General features: G+C 42.4%; 1 protein-coding gene across 2 annotated transcripts in view; it reads right to left on the reverse strand.

The window, feature by feature from the left end:
• The window catches only part of Dnajc13 (DnaJ heat shock protein family (Hsp40) member C13), a 107440-nt gene that overhangs the window by 65889 nt on the left and 26199 nt on the right, over positions 1–15352 (reverse strand). For both annotated transcript variants that reach the window (XM_032910395.1, XM_032910394.1), the window contains exons 3-14: positions 13704–13779; positions 12825–12974; positions 12293–12334; positions 8184–8384; positions 5571–5777; positions 5384–5479; positions 4286–4377; positions 2987–3153; positions 2814–2893; positions 2557–2726; positions 1962–2061; positions 347–454 (exon numbers count right to left, since the gene is read on the reverse strand). In XM_032910395.1, the coding sequence (XP_032766286.1) occupies positions 347–454; positions 1962–2061; positions 2557–2726; positions 2814–2893; positions 2987–3153; positions 4286–4377; positions 5384–5479; positions 5571–5777; positions 8184–8384; positions 12293–12334; positions 12825–12974; positions 13704–13779 (1489 nt within the window). The remainder of the gene's footprint in view (positions 1–346; positions 455–1961; positions 2062–2556; positions 2727–2813; positions 2894–2986; positions 3154–4285; positions 4378–5383; positions 5480–5570; positions 5778–8183; positions 8385–12292; positions 12335–12824; positions 12975–13703; positions 13780–15352) is intronic.

The following is a 15352-nucleotide window of genomic DNA, read 5'->3' on the forward strand; positions in this document are numbered from 1 at the left end:
AAGTTCAATGCCTGAGGGACTGGTAGTCAGTTATGGTGAGACTTATTTTTAGAACAATTTATTTCACAACATTTTTTTTAAGGAAGAAAAAAAATCTGAAATATCCTTATAAAAGTCTAAAGGCATTTCTGGTACTCTTTTCCATTTGCTAGTTAGCTAATATTATTAGCAACCTCCAATTACTACATTAATTAATTAATAAAGTCCAGGAATATTTTGTTACTAGTGACAAAGATGAACTGTAACCATTTGAGGGATGGGCACTGTAACAAAAACCAGTTTACACCACACTTCTAGGAAATCTCTGTATGACATCTCCCATGAAGAAAAGTTAATTACAACTTACCACATGGGAATTAAATTTCTCCAATAAGTTTTCCAGAAACTTCTTTGAAGAGAGAAGAGAAGCTTTGTTTAGCTGTTCTTGTCTTAAGTCATAGTCATCATGCATGGGCTGTTGATTAAAGAGTGAAACTCATAAGCAGTGTCCTGTGTTGGCGTCACAGAAAAGGCATTTATGAAACATTCGCTCCACATGGAAGCAATTAAAAACCATAGCCTTTAAATCCACAGCAGAAGGAAAACTTGTGATGGGCAGCAGACAGAGCTGACAGTTTCTCCTGTCTCATCAGAGTTGATAATTTTCCCAACAAGTAACAGAACATGCTCTTTCTATGCAATGACTGCACAAGCACTGCTCTTTCTCAAAGTCACAGGCCTTCTCATCAAAAGCAAAACAATTCCTCATCCCAAGACCTTTATCATTTAAATTTGAAATGGTGAAACTTAGAATTTAAAAGCAAGTGTTAAAATTGGCAAAGCAGCAAATATTCCCTCCCCACTGCCTTCCCTTCAAGGAGTTGCCTCCCCTTCAAGGTGATTCTCCTTTGACTGCTGCCTGCATGGTGGTCAGAGCAGAGCTCAGATCCTAACCTGACTGAAGGCAAGGAAGCAGGTGACTACCTCTAAGCCTCAACTTCCTCAGCTGTAAAAAGGGACTGGTGGGATTAACCGTAGCCAGTCCTGTACACCCATAAAATCAGTTGCTTCACAGTATTTATATCTTCTAGCTAAATTCTTCAACACCATTATTTGGAATAGTTGAGACAATAAACTTTAATTCATTTGGAGAATAAACACATGATCATGTGCTTGTCCCCTATCACTAAGATGGCCTATAAAGCTTGACATACAGTACAATCCCAGAGAGTGCACAAAACCCTGTGACAGAGGAGGAACTTGGAAGCACCCAATGTGTCACTGAGCTAGATCTGTGTCACTTTCATGTGTCGCTTTCTCAGCCACTGTCATTACCCCAGCTAACCATCTCTTCTTTCCACGACAAATGGGTCTGCCACCTCCATAATTCCTCTCTCCTCCATGTCCTACTGGAGTGGGTTTTCTAAAAGCCAAATCTAGTCATGTGACTGTTCCTTGTTAACAAATCTTTCAGTTGATGTTATAAAAAAGACAAACCCAGGTCTTTGTTCTGACAGAGAAGGTTTTTACGGGATCATTTCTGCATATGCCTCTAGCTTCAAGTCCCAATCATCCGCTCGCCATTCCACACATGCCTACAATCACTACCTGTTGTGTGTGCGTCTCATGCATGTTTTTGGAAATGCCATCTTCCATGCTAGGCCAAGCCTATCCAGAACTGAAAGATCCCCACTCAAGTTTTGAGATGTAGGCGCACTGAGACTCACTCTTCCTCCTCCTCACCACCAAAGACTAAGTGCTGTGCCTCAGGGGTGCCCTGGGCCCATTTCACATGCATGTGTGAGTCTACCTCACTAGCCTGCCTGCCAGCGATTTGATGAAAGGAACTGCACACTGGTTAGTACGCAGGAGGAGCTGACAAATGTCCACTGTATAAACAAATGACCATGAGAACAATCTAGGAAATGTACAACTATGGATTTATGGGAGGAGCCTGCAGTCAACCTAAGAAGAGTACTCACACACATGAGGGCACAGAGCATATCCACAGCCGCGTGGATGACTCCATTGTTGCTTCTCTTGAGTGCTTTCACGACCTTCATTCCGAGGCGCTCCCGAAACCTTCCACAACAAACACCAAGTACAGAATAGAATGTCATACTGCTTATTATTAAAACTACACGCCATCTTATGCACGTCTACATGCAACTGTGGACAGTGGCATAGTGTCAGATACATGTTCCAAATCCCACCTCTGGAATGCACTTTCCCAACCCTATCTGCTTTACCAGGAAACCTCTCTAGTATTAATGAAAGGGCAAACAATTAATTGAATCCGTTAACACAGAAGTCAGTGACTACGGAGCCAATATTCCCCCATCAGCCCTATCTTCCTTCCTTTTCATTGCTCAAGGATAAAAACTACTAAATCATCATATATAAGAGATTTAGCCACACATAAAAGAAATAAATTACCAGTATTTTCTATTTTAAGTTGTTCAAAATCTTTACATAAAGTTAGGTTCTAAAAGCAATATGCACTTTTTTTTAAGTCCTGGAGATTAAACCCAGAGTCCTGGTCATGAGGCGGCAAACCCTCTACCAGGGCTAACTTACTTTGGAAGCTGAGTGAAGGCCAGAAAACCAGCTTTGGAGGCTACAAGCCTCCTCACAGCTTGGAACTGGCTCTCGAGTTCTGCATTTGAAGCAACGACATCCCCCTCCTGAGCCAAGAGAGCTGTTATGGCGTTATTGATGAGCTTCTCCTTGTTCTCTGAGAAGAGACCCTGGGTAAACAAAGAGTAAACACTTGACGTACGCTTCCGTAGCAAAAGCTAGTGACAATGAAGAGAGGACAACATGACTCATCTTACATCCTGTGTCACTGCATGCAGAACTCCACTGTAGGAAATGTTAGCGTTGAACCTGAATACAGCATCTGCAAAGTTGCCATCTGCAGAGAAGAGAAGGTTCAAGCGGGAGATTCAAAGCTTTGTATGTGCAGTTGTTTAAACTACCACCCTGCTGGCCTGTGGAAAGGACTTACTGGGAGGTGCAGCTAGGAACCTGAGGTGAAGGCTCTCGACTTCCTCGTCTATAGGCATGCTGAGCAACCCCCATCGCTGGCCTTTGTGGGTCGGCGTCATCTTAACACAAACATCTCTGTTACCAGAGGCTCTTACTCCATCCAGCAAACTTGCTAACAAGGAATCTCTAAGGAAAGTCAAAAGCAGAAAGCTTTAGGTTTGGTACTGACAGAGCCTCTGGGTCTGGAGCGCAGCACAGGCCTTTCTGCTGTAATGTGCTGGGGGATTCCCTGGGGCTCAGCATGAATGGCAGAGTTCCAGGCTCAAAGTAGCCCTTCCCCCTCCTACTGCTGTAAGACCTGATGTGAGGGAGAGAAAACCATGGCATCTGGGCTTCTTTTTTTTTTTCTTTTCTTTTTTTCGGAGCTGGGGACCGAACCCAGGGCCTTGTGCTTGCTAGGCAAGCGCCCTACCACTGAGCTAAATCCCCAACCCCGGCTTCTGGGCTTCTTGGTTTAGCTTTCTAAAGGTTATCTATCTTGAACAGCTTTCCTGGGGCTAACACACTAATCACAAAGCACACCCCATTAAAGTCGTTCACAACCCTGTATAAATGAAAGAGTTGGACATCATCATAGTCCAGTGTATACATACCCTGACCACCACAAAAGTGCCTCTCTGTCTATTTGGAAAAACCCAATCACTGATCTAACACCCTTACTTTTCATTTTATTTTAAAACGTCCAAAGGGCGGAGCCATACAGCATGCAGTGTCACACATCTTGTTCTTTATTGCTGTCACGGCTCACCCACGGTGCTGTATGTCCTGGTGCCCAGGGTCTGCACTGCTGCAGAGCCACCCACTGTGTGGAACATGACATTCTGGGTGCCCACTCAAGTCCATGATATATGCAAGCTTCCTAGGTTTTTGGCAACTCTGAAATATTGCCATGGTTAGAAGTGTTTCTGTTAAGATGCTCAACTTGCCAATACCCAGAATCACCGATGAGACACGCCTCTTCTGGACTATGTCCGTTTCTGGATATGCGTATCAACACAAACCAGGTTAATTGAGGCCACTTAAAATATGAACAATGCCTTCTCCCAAATTAAGTAAATTCAAAGTTCCAGATTATCTTTGTTTTTATCCTTCACTGATCAATTTATTTGCCCTGCACATATTATGATCTCAAAATTATAAAAAAGACACACACACTCATACACACACACATGCACGCACACACATGCTCTCACACATACACACACACACGCGCGCACACACTCACACACACATGAACACACATGTAACCTAACCCTACCTTTCTGTTGAGGAGTATTTCCGAACTTGTCCTTTTATAAACTCAATGGTAAAAACTTGTGGGTTCTCTGAGTCACAAACCAATGCAAACACCTAAGAAAAACAAAATTCAAATAAAAAGTTTACCCAAACCCTAAATGTTTAGCTCTATAGTATTTCATTGTAAAAATCAGACATCATTTTTTTTCTTGTAAAGTCAATATTCACAAAATGTAACCTGCTTATAAGATCAGAATTTAAGAATCGTTTAACTGTTTCATTCAAATTTCATATACAACTATGGAAATAAATGCTATACTCATTGTATATTAGAAAGGTGATGTTTATATTCTCCATTGTCTTAAAACTAATAAATAAAAGGTTAATAATTAAACACAGATCATACCTGTCTCCCATTCATTTTTGTTATTGTAGTTGATTTTTGAGACAGGGCCTCAGGAATAACAGGCTAGCCTTGAACTTGATGTGTACCTGAAGCCGGCTTAGAACCCCTGATCCCTGCAGCTAACCACTGGATTGAGAACAGGGTCCCCAGTGGAGGAGTTAGAGAAAAGACTGAAGGAGCTGAAGGGTCTCACAACCCCATAGGAAGAACAACAATATCAACCAACCAGACCCCCAGAGTTCCCAGGGACTAAACCACCAATCAAAGAGTACACATGGAGCAACCTATGGCTCCAGCCATATATGTAGGAGGAGAGGCCCCTGGTCCTGTGAAGGCTCAATGCCCCAGTGTAGGGGAATGCCAGGACAGGGAGGCAGGAGGGAGGGAGTGAATGGTGGAGTGGTGTGTGTGGGGGGGCAACACCCTCATAGAAACGGGGAGGGGGAATGGGATAGGGGGTTTCCAGAGGGGAAACCGGGAAAGGGAATAACATTTGAAATGTACATAAAGAAAATACCCAATAAGAGAGGGGAAAAAAAAAAAAAAACCAAAAAACCCCTGATCCCCTGTATCAGCCCCTCAAGTGCTAAGCTCACAAGTATGGGCTACCATGCCAGTCTGCTTCTCATTCCTTAGAAACCAGTAAATATGAAAACAGAAACTTAGAGTTTATCAATAGGAAGCTGGCTACTCAAGCCAAGCAGGCTTACTCACTTCTCCCAAGGGCTTCAGTGTTGCAATGTTATAGGTTGCTGGATCTCGTTCCACTAAACATGTTTCTGTGACTGCTAGTACTCTTTTCACAGGTTCCTTCAAACAGTAAAATGGAAATATGTTAAAAGTTATTAAAGAAAGCTGTCAAAACACCAGAACAATTTTTTATATTTGACACAGCTCTTACCGAGTGTCTAGGAGATATTTTTTGGACCACAAACTCTGCCAAGGATGTAATGGATTCATCGGTGCTGTATTTCCCAAAGCGAAGATTCAAGTACTGCTCGAACTCCAGTGGCTCTTTCCTGGTCCGCAGGGAGACTCCTATGTAGGTGCCAGCGTGTTCTACTGCACTTTTAATGATCTCCTCTCTTTGCTCTGATGCAAATAAATGCTGCACAGATTTTTAAATTTCTAGGTCAGGAATCAAAAAACTAAAACAGGACCATACTTACTTAACACACATGAAAGAGATTAATGTAACACTTTAAAGAAAAAAGGCAACAGAATGTACTGGATAAATAAACAGTGTATTGTAGTTAAAAGGTAAATACTAAATTAAAAAACACAGTTTGCAATATCAAGCCATAAGCCAACTCAGCCAACAGGCATTATCCCGTAAGTTCTCAGTCTGGTGATCAATTGCTACTTGTATCAAACAGCATGCCACCTTCCAAGGAAGCCCCAAGCCTAGGAAGGCAGGTGGGCATCCTGGGGTAGCATATCATGTGAATCAAGGCAGCTCTGCGTTGAACAGTTTTATTTAGACAGTGGTTTTCCTGCAAAATTATGTTAAAGAATATTTGAATGTTTATAATCACTGGGCGGGCGCTGTTGCTGCAAACCAACAGACAATGCTGTGCTACACAGCTCAGGAGAAAGATTTGGACTGGGTGCCTGGAGGCCAGAATTGCATTAGAGACATTGTAAGGGGCAGGGTAGAATGACCCACTAAGATTTTAGTTTTGGCCAGAAAAGAAAGCTACAGTTCTTTTTGCTGAGAAACCCTGGTCAGATCATGTTTATAAATATGACTTTTTCCTTCCAACTGAGCAGTTACCACAGACACAAAGGAATTAAAGATTGACTAACTAAACCTGTTATGGTATTACATTTGTGGTGAATGATTCACTTTGGTTAGTAGCTTTTACAAAACTATAGAACAATTCAGTGTTACCTCTCAGTATATGAGAAGGTCTAGGTCCAGGAACCCCCTACATCTGCAGATAATGAAGTCCCTGGAGTGGTACAGTGCTTACATGCAATCTGTATGTTCTCTGTACACTTTAAACCATCTCTGAATCCTTACACTGGTGAGTACAAGTGTTACACTACAGTTGTGTGCTGTACTGTTTAGGGAATGGCCACTGACAAGTTCTGTCAATGTTTAGTGCAGGTACAAGCTTCTCCTTAATAGTCTGCTCCCTAGTTGGTTGATGCATGGACAGATATTGAGTAACTGTACTTAGGAGATAATTTACATAACTCTTGTTCCTGTCATTAAGCAATAAACCGTGCTGGCAATAAAAGGAATGTTCTAACAGGTATTACTCCACCGTATGTATGGCCTGCCTGAGTAACTGTGACAGGCTGTCACATGACTGAATTAGGCACACTTCCCACTAAGAGGTCAATCATAGCAAAGGTCTGCAGTCCAGGGAGGAGGCAGCATTTGGACAGGAGACCTTAAGCTACTTTAAAATGGGGTTGGGGGGAACAAGCTCTTTTCTTTGGGTTTTCATGTTTGGTGTCTACACTCAGATGTAAGAAAATATCCACCCTGTGTGTTCCTAGATGAAGGAATAGGATGGTTCCCATCAACATAGAAAGCCTGGGGCAGTAAGGGCTGAGAGCAAACTGCATGTTATAAACGAGACTGTCTGCATGCCCATCACGGTGTTTGACCTCCTTTTGCTACCTTTTAGATACACTCTTGTGCATCTAGTGCTCTGTACTGCCTCTGCCTCTACCTGGGGTACTGTACCCACAGAACATGTTTCCTGGATACTAAGATGGCTACAGGAACTAAGACTGTCAAGGAAATGTGTAGGTAGGCCTTTCTGATTATAGACACTCGTGCTTGCATGTGAGGTTGTCAGCTTAAATCTTATTAAGGAAAAAGAAGACTCTGCAAAGATGATCCTATCCACGTTACTGTGGATACTGCGTAATAAACAGGATTTCAGCATCTTATGCAGTGTCTCCCCACCATTTATGGAATGCTACTAAAAATTGTATGGTGTGAAGCATCCTACATAAATGACCTCACCAAGTCATCAGACAGGTACACACGCACACACGCACACACGTGTTCTACACCCTGTGCATACTATTCTCTTCATTTTAGAGTCATCAAAGGAACTAATCGTAGGTAGCCATGACATGGCTGGGCGTGGTGGCGCAAGCCTGTAATCTCAGTAGCTTGGTAGGATTGTGCTTGAGTGTTCAAGGCCAGCATCCTGGGTGTCAGGTGTCTGTGACACTACGGCCTGCCAGATTCTTAACAGCACGATTCCTCCTGGAAGACGCTTCCCCCCAGCACACAATCAAGTGTGAAAGCAGTACTTTCTTCAAATTGTTCTACAGCCGTGTGTGTCTAAGTTCGTGTGGAGGCCAGGACAACCTCACATGTTGCTCTTCAAGCACAGTCCGCTAGACAGTGTACTACCTCATCCAGCTATTGTTTTTAAGCTGTTCTCTGGAGATCTATCCCAGGTCCTCAGGTATTTCATTGGCTGAGTTATCTCCCCAGACTCCAGTTATATTCCTTGAAAAATGTCTATTTACAAAAACTACTTACCAATCTACTAAATCCTCCATAGAGTATACAAAATCCTCCCTGATAATCAGAAAGATCTACGAAGCCTTCAATATTCCTGTAGTCATAGGAACACAGCACTCTGTTGGTTACAGGATTTATTTGGTCGAAGCCTCCAGGAGTTACTTCCAGAATCACAGGTCTCCTTGTGTCACTCCAGTGATGCTTATAGCAGTTATATCTCTAGAGAGAATCACATTACCTTCAGGATCAAATGCAAATGTGCCACAGAATAGTCACTGCTGAAAGGACAACAATCTAAACACTGGAAGTTTTAATAGTTACTAGACAAACTGTCAGGCTGTGAAACTCAGTTAGGGAGACAGGGAAGAGTGTAGGCTGTTGATTTCATTAAGAATATTCATGCTGGGCTGGAGAGATGGCTCAGTGGTTAAGAGCACTGGCTGCTCTTCCAGGGGTCCTGAGTTCAATTCCCAGCAATCACATGGTGGCTCACAACCATCTGATGAGATCTGATGCCCTCTTCTGGTGTGTCTGAAGACAGCTACAGTGTACTCATATACATAAAATAAATAAATATTAAAAAAAAAGAATATTCATGCTAACTGAGGACATTATATTCTTCCTTAATTAGCAATGACTTAGGTTTACAATGTGTTGTGAAAGAATTTTTAAACCACCCTCTAAGTGGAAAGAGGAAACGAGGAAATCCAGGTGGCAAAAGCATGTGCCTATGGTGCCAGACACTCGGAGGATGAGGCAGGAGAATTGCTTGGGCCCAGGAGTTCCAGGGCAACAGAAGCAACAGAGCCAGATCCTGTTTCAAAAATCAAACATAGCAGAAAATACAAAACAAACAAACAAAAATAAACCAACCAACAAACCACATACATTACATAAAGCCCTATCCCAAAAATGAGGCCCTAAAAATCACACATAATATACAGCCATGCCCCAAAAGGAAACATTAAATAGATAGATAGAGAAACATATTGTATTATGAGTAAGTTTTCTAAGGAAAAGGATTTGAACTTTTGATTAAGTTGAATTTCTGGGAAGTCACAGTATTCTATTTAAAGACTGTGTTGTCCCAGTACGTTAACATAAGATTTATCTAAACCCTTCAAAATTTCCAAAGCCAAAATTTACCAGAGGTATGATTTTTTTTAATCATAACTGAAAGGTATCTTGGAGTTCTGATCACAACAGTAAGCATGGTGCCTGGGGATGATGAAAAAGATCCCTTCGCAAGCTGGGCTAGCTGGGCGTTGGGTGCTCAGCACAGTGAGCCCTTCACTCTTCAGTGTTTTCTTTGTCTTCCTATGATTTAACCGGCACAGGATGTGTTTAGACATGCTAACACAGTGTCTGAAGGTGTGTGTAGACATGCTAACACAGTGTCTGAGGGTGTGTTTAGACATGCTAACACAGTGTCTGAGGGTGTGTTTAGACATGCTAACACAGTGTCTGAGGGTGTGTTTAGACATGCTAACACAGTGTCTGAGGGTGTGTGTAGACATGCTAACACAGTGTCTGAGGGTGTGTTTAGACATGCTAACACAGTGTCTGAGGGTGTGTTTAGACATGCTAACACAGTGTCTGAGGGTGTGTGCAGACATGCTAACACAGTGTCTGAGGCTCTCCTTCCTCCACTTCTAGTCTCATCTTTCAGAAAGATTTAATGAAGGATACTAAGGAAAATGACGTGGCACAGAAGGAAACAGATATAAATTAGATGAAGTGGGAGACAGAGAAAGGAAACCAGCTTGCCAGCTGTAAAATGAATACCCTCCTCTACACTCTGTGAGACGCCAGGTTTCCTATCCTGTATGAAGAATGCACTGCACCATTCTTAAAAGTAAAAAATGAATTGGTTTGTTGCTTCAAAACACTATTTTTTGACACCAAGAGAAATGGTCTCACAGGTGTTCTGCTAGAAGTAGGGCACTGCAGTCATGAACGCTCCCACCAACATTAAACCACTCAACAACGACATTCACAGGTCCAGCTCCCGCCCATGGCCTCAGCATACTGTTCTATAGTTTCATAACAAGAACAGTTCCACAGAAAGAGTTCTGTAGAAAGATAAGTGTCTCCATCAGTCAAGAAAATAGGCAGGGCCCTGATGATGGTTGACAGAGGGAGAACACTAAATATGGTGTTGCCTTTTCTTGTGTGTCTGCATTCATGTGCTCGATGGCTTCATGTGCAAGTGCATGTGCCTGTGTATATGCATGTGGAGGCAAGAGATCAACACCGGCTGTCTTTTTCTCTGTCTACCTAACGTTGACAAGGTTTCTCAATGAACCTGCGCTTATTGACTGATTACCCTGGCTGGCCAGGAATCTCCAGGAAGCCCCTTGTCTTTACCTCTTAGCACAGGGATTACAAGCACACACCTGGCTTGGCTTTTCAGGTACTGGTGAGGAAAGAGGGTTCTGAATTCAGAACCTAGGGCTTGCACAGCAAGTACTCTTATCCAATGAGCCATCTTCCCAGCACAATGGTGCTTTTCAACTAGGCTATCAAAACACCCAAACTCACTCTACAGGATAGTCTCCATTTCTCTCAGCTGATAGCATCTGCTGATGGAAATGTACCACTATCTCTCAGAACTACTGCTGAGGCCAAGCCTAAGGGAGTTTGAAAGACCATAATTTAGAGTATATCAAAGGTGATAGCAGGACTCATGACCAGATTCAACTTATGTAATGGAGCTGCTTAGTTCAGCATTTGAAGAGGAGGCCCTGCCCTGTTCCAGAGAGGTATAGCTGTCATCTCCTCAGGTAATGCTGTTTCTACCTCAATACAAAAGGAAGGAGCTAGTAGATGAAACTGCTGAGTTTTGGAAGCAGTTGTCATCCAAACAGAGACACGGAAAACTCACCTGAGGTAATTACAATAAGCACACCAAGATGTGATTTACAGAAACCCGACAGAAGCTCTTCCACAATGATAAACAAGCTGCTTGTCCACTGAAACTATTAGAAACGGTTCCCGGGCAACCAGTCAAGGGCTAGCATTAAAATGAGCAAAGCTTTGGGAGCTTAAACCCAACAGAAAACTGCCCATAAGGAGAACAGGAGTTTGATAGAAGGCCAGCTCTATTAGCATATCAGAGTTCATATATTAGCATATCAGAGTTCCTAAAACTTCCAGAAAGAGACAATGGTTTCCACCAGTGCTAGAATATAAATAAGGCTTTCTTTCCCATTATAAAAGGAGAAACTGCCATGCTGTGGTGCAGGTCTGCGATCCCACTGCCTGGAAGGCTGAGGAATATCATCTGCCTGGGCTGCTGAGGAAGTTCAAGGGCTTCTGTGAGCAGCTTCAGACCTTGTCTTAGTTTCAAACTCTAAAACCTGAGGACTGGAGCTAGAGCTCGGTGGTGGAGAAGGCCCTAGGTTTAATCTCCAATGCCAGGGAAAAGAAATGTAAATAAAGGTAAAACCCATACATGGTTAAGAAATTTGATATATCGTGAGAAAACTCAAAAGTCCTCCCATCCCCACTCACTGGAAGTCTGGTTTAATGGAGAGGCGTTGCCTGGGAAAGTCAGGACTCCACTAAAAATTCGGTTTCTCTCAAAGCTGCTAGCACCGCGCTGGCTTTCATACAAACCAGACCCAATGTGGAGGATGCAGAAAGACAGGACCAAACCTCCAAAACCTCAACCCTCCCACTGCTTCAAGGCTACCTGCTCTGCCACTGAGGACTCTAAGTAGCGCCTGAATGACTGTGGATTTGTTTATTTTGTGTGTGCAAGCATCGTGCCCGCGTGTGAGCCTGGGCCCCACCTGTGCCTAGTGCAGTGCAGGTCAGAAGTGGGCTGTCTGAGCCCTGGGAACCTGCACTGGAGCTCGGGATGACGGTAAGCGGCTCTAGAGGAGGAGCCCCAGCGCTCTACAAGAACAACGGGTGTTTTCAACCGCTCAGCTGGCTCTAGCCCCTACACCATTTTTAATTCTCTGGGTTTTTCTTGTAAAAACCACATTCATGTCTTTCGAATGTTGAGGCAAGGTTGTGTTTCCTTTGGTTTACTGTGACAGAAACAGGTTATGGGATGATTTCTACCATGAAGGCATCACTTACTCACGTAAGAACGCACAGCAATAAATGTTAAATCTTACCCTTCCTGTGATTTTTCCCTCTGCAAAGTCAGTTCTAAATCTCTGGAAGAGAAAACACAAGCACAGTTTGTGAGAACAGGCTGGTAAGGAAGGCTCAGAAGCCAGGCTTTTCCACCCAAACCAGGTAAAAGCCACAACTCAGTGCCTGTGATACTAAACAGTTAGGACGTCTGTACTTTAAGGATATTTAGTGAAGCCGGTGAAGCTCTACTGATGAGCAAAACAGATTAAACAATGCTTCATCCTGCACACATAGCTGGAAAGACTAATACCGCAGGAAAGGATTTCCTAGGGCTTTTTTTTAAATGGGAAAGAAAAAGTTTCAGTGTCATGTTAACAGAGGATATAGAGCAGGAGCAGGAGCAGGAGCAGGAGCAGGAGCAGGAGCAGGAGCAGGAGCAGGAGCAGGAGCAGGAGCAGGAGCAGGAGCAGGAGCAGGAGCAGGAGCAGGAGCAGCACCAGAATCTAGACTTGAGGTAGCCATTGACTGTCAGAAGAGAGACCAGGTTTGTGACAACAAAGGTCTTCTCACCAAAGCTTCCGTAAGCAGCTCTGTTCTGTGCTCTGTAGAAAACTTCAACGTTTCTGACTTTTTCCCACTGCCTTTACGAAATGTGAGGTTGAACTCTGTTCCTTGTCCTTTCCCAACAGGGCTGATGCTGCAAATGTCTCCATAAGGCCACTGGCAAAAAGAAGGAAGTCTTTAACTTTTGCTCTGAGGTAATAAGGTGCACCATTTGTTTTCATTTCCTGCATTCCATATTCTCTGCTTAAAGGAACAACATTTTACAAAGACTGCAGTTTGAAGAGTGAGGAGCAGCATCTATAGCAATTCTATAATTCAAGTTCTCTTAAAGGTTTTTAATTACCAGAGACAATAACAAAAAATATCGATACTGTGATGTTACTGTTAACATAAAGCAATTTAGTGAGTGGGAAGAACTAGGGAGTAACAGTCATGAGCATGCTCATTAGGAGACTCTGCAAACCACACCTAATCTAGAGTTGAAAGCTGGACTGTATCTAAGCATGTTCACTTACTCATGTTCAATCAGTCTTGCCTTTACAATCAAGTCGTTCTAGTTCTTCTGTGACTTCATTAATGTGCTTGACTAATAGTAACAACTTTAGAAAGGGACTAATTTAATAGAGGAGATGGCTAGAAATAGTAGCATGTGAAGAAAGCGCATGCACTGGTGCGCGCGCGCACACACACACACACACACACACACACACACACACACACAACTTACTGCCTTACTTCTAGTCCTGACCACAAGGCATCATGTATGCACACTCATCTCCAGACTGACACTGCTCTTCTGAACTGCTGACTTCAGCAGATAAAATGGGCAGCAATCTTGACTTTTAAAGGTTCATGAAAACCCCCAACAACTTCTATTAAAATTACCTGATTTGTTACTTCTAAGGTATTGGGATTATATGTAGTAACTGCATGGGTTCCAACTGAAAAGACTCGCTTATACCTACAAGGAAAAACATGTTTACGTTTAGTTATAAGCAACAAATTTTTTATGAAAATTCATATGATATTAACACAAAATGCATTTTTCAACATATTTCAATAAATAGAAGCATGTTGGTTAATCAGTGGTTCAATGGTGATTAAATATAATTTATTTTTATATTTTCAAATTTAATGTTCTAAAATGTTATCAGAATTAAAAATCCATCCACCACCTATTTTAGTGGGAACTATTAATTATTCCTGCATAAAAAACACAACTTTGGGGCAGGAGAGATGGCTCAGTGGTTAAGAGCACTGGCTGCTCTTTCAGAGGACCCAGGTTTAATTCCTAGGTCCGGGTTCACTTCCTAGCACCCATGTAGCAGTTCACAGCTGTCTGTAACTCCAATTCCAGAGGATCCAACACCCTCACACAGGCATATGTGTAGGCAAAACACTAATGTATATAGTAAAAACAAAGGAAAGTTATATTTATTTTAAGAAAGGAATGAAGGAACGATGGAAGGAAGTAAGGAAGGAGGGAGGGAATGAAGGAAGAATGAATGGCCTCTGCACAAACATGGCGATGTTAGCACAGACTAGGTGGGTAAGGCAGCAGCCAGGATGCTAGAAGAATTCTAAATAGGCCATTTCTCTTTTAACAAAAGACTGCAGATGGCTAATTCTTTCAAAGTACTCTTTCATCAAAACCACCATGGGAAGGAAGGGAAGTATGGCCAGCAACTGCTCCACACAGCACATAAGGGGACGTTAATTCCTACTTAAGCAACTACCCCTTGAGTCTCTGTGCAACTTTAAACAGGGAGGAAGGGGCTCGCCCTTCTCACTTTACTGCCTTTACTGAAAGTAACAACCCAAACAAAAGCTACTCCAATTATCAGTAACACTGATGAAGAGGGGCTTGTAAGGATAAAAGCAGAAATTTAACTAGAAAATTTTAAAAAATAAAAACAGCTCTTTAGATTCAAAACATTACAATGAGCAACATATTAGCATAAGAAAATGTAAGAAAAAAACTAGGAACAAAAAATTCCCTGCCATAGCCAAGGAATAAAGAAGAAAGTATCCTCTCCACGCCTGTGCAGATAAATGTCAAAACTAGGACCAATCACTGCAAAGACGGTCAGAAGACTGTGAAGACCGACACCGTGCAAACCACAGACTCACTCGGCAGCGGAGAACTGGCAACACCCATGCTTTAAAAAGTGGAGAAGGGTAATGGAGGCGTCTCTTTTTTCCTTTTTTCTTTTTTCTTTTCTTGGATATTATTTATTTACATTTCAAATGTAAATAACCCTTTCCTGGTTTCCCAGCCATAAGCCCCTTATCCCATCCACCTCCCCTTCTTCTATAAAGGTGTTAAATGGAGGCATCTTAACTCTGATACTGAAACTCAGCAACTTGACAAGGAAAACTAAAACACTGGCCTGTTTTTAAAGCAAAAATGAATAACAACCAAGTAGTTTCAGAGAAACAAAGTTTAATTAGGAAGGGAAAAAAAACCAAACTCTTTATGACTAATAACTACTGAAAATACTCATATTCAGTAATACTTGAATTATAAAAATGGG

This window comes from Rattus rattus, chromosome 8 (genome assembly GCF_011064425.1).
Source record: "Rattus rattus isolate New Zealand chromosome 8, Rrattus_CSIRO_v1, whole genome shotgun sequence".
Taxonomy (NCBI): Eukaryota; Metazoa; Chordata; class Mammalia; order Rodentia; family Muridae; genus Rattus; species Rattus rattus.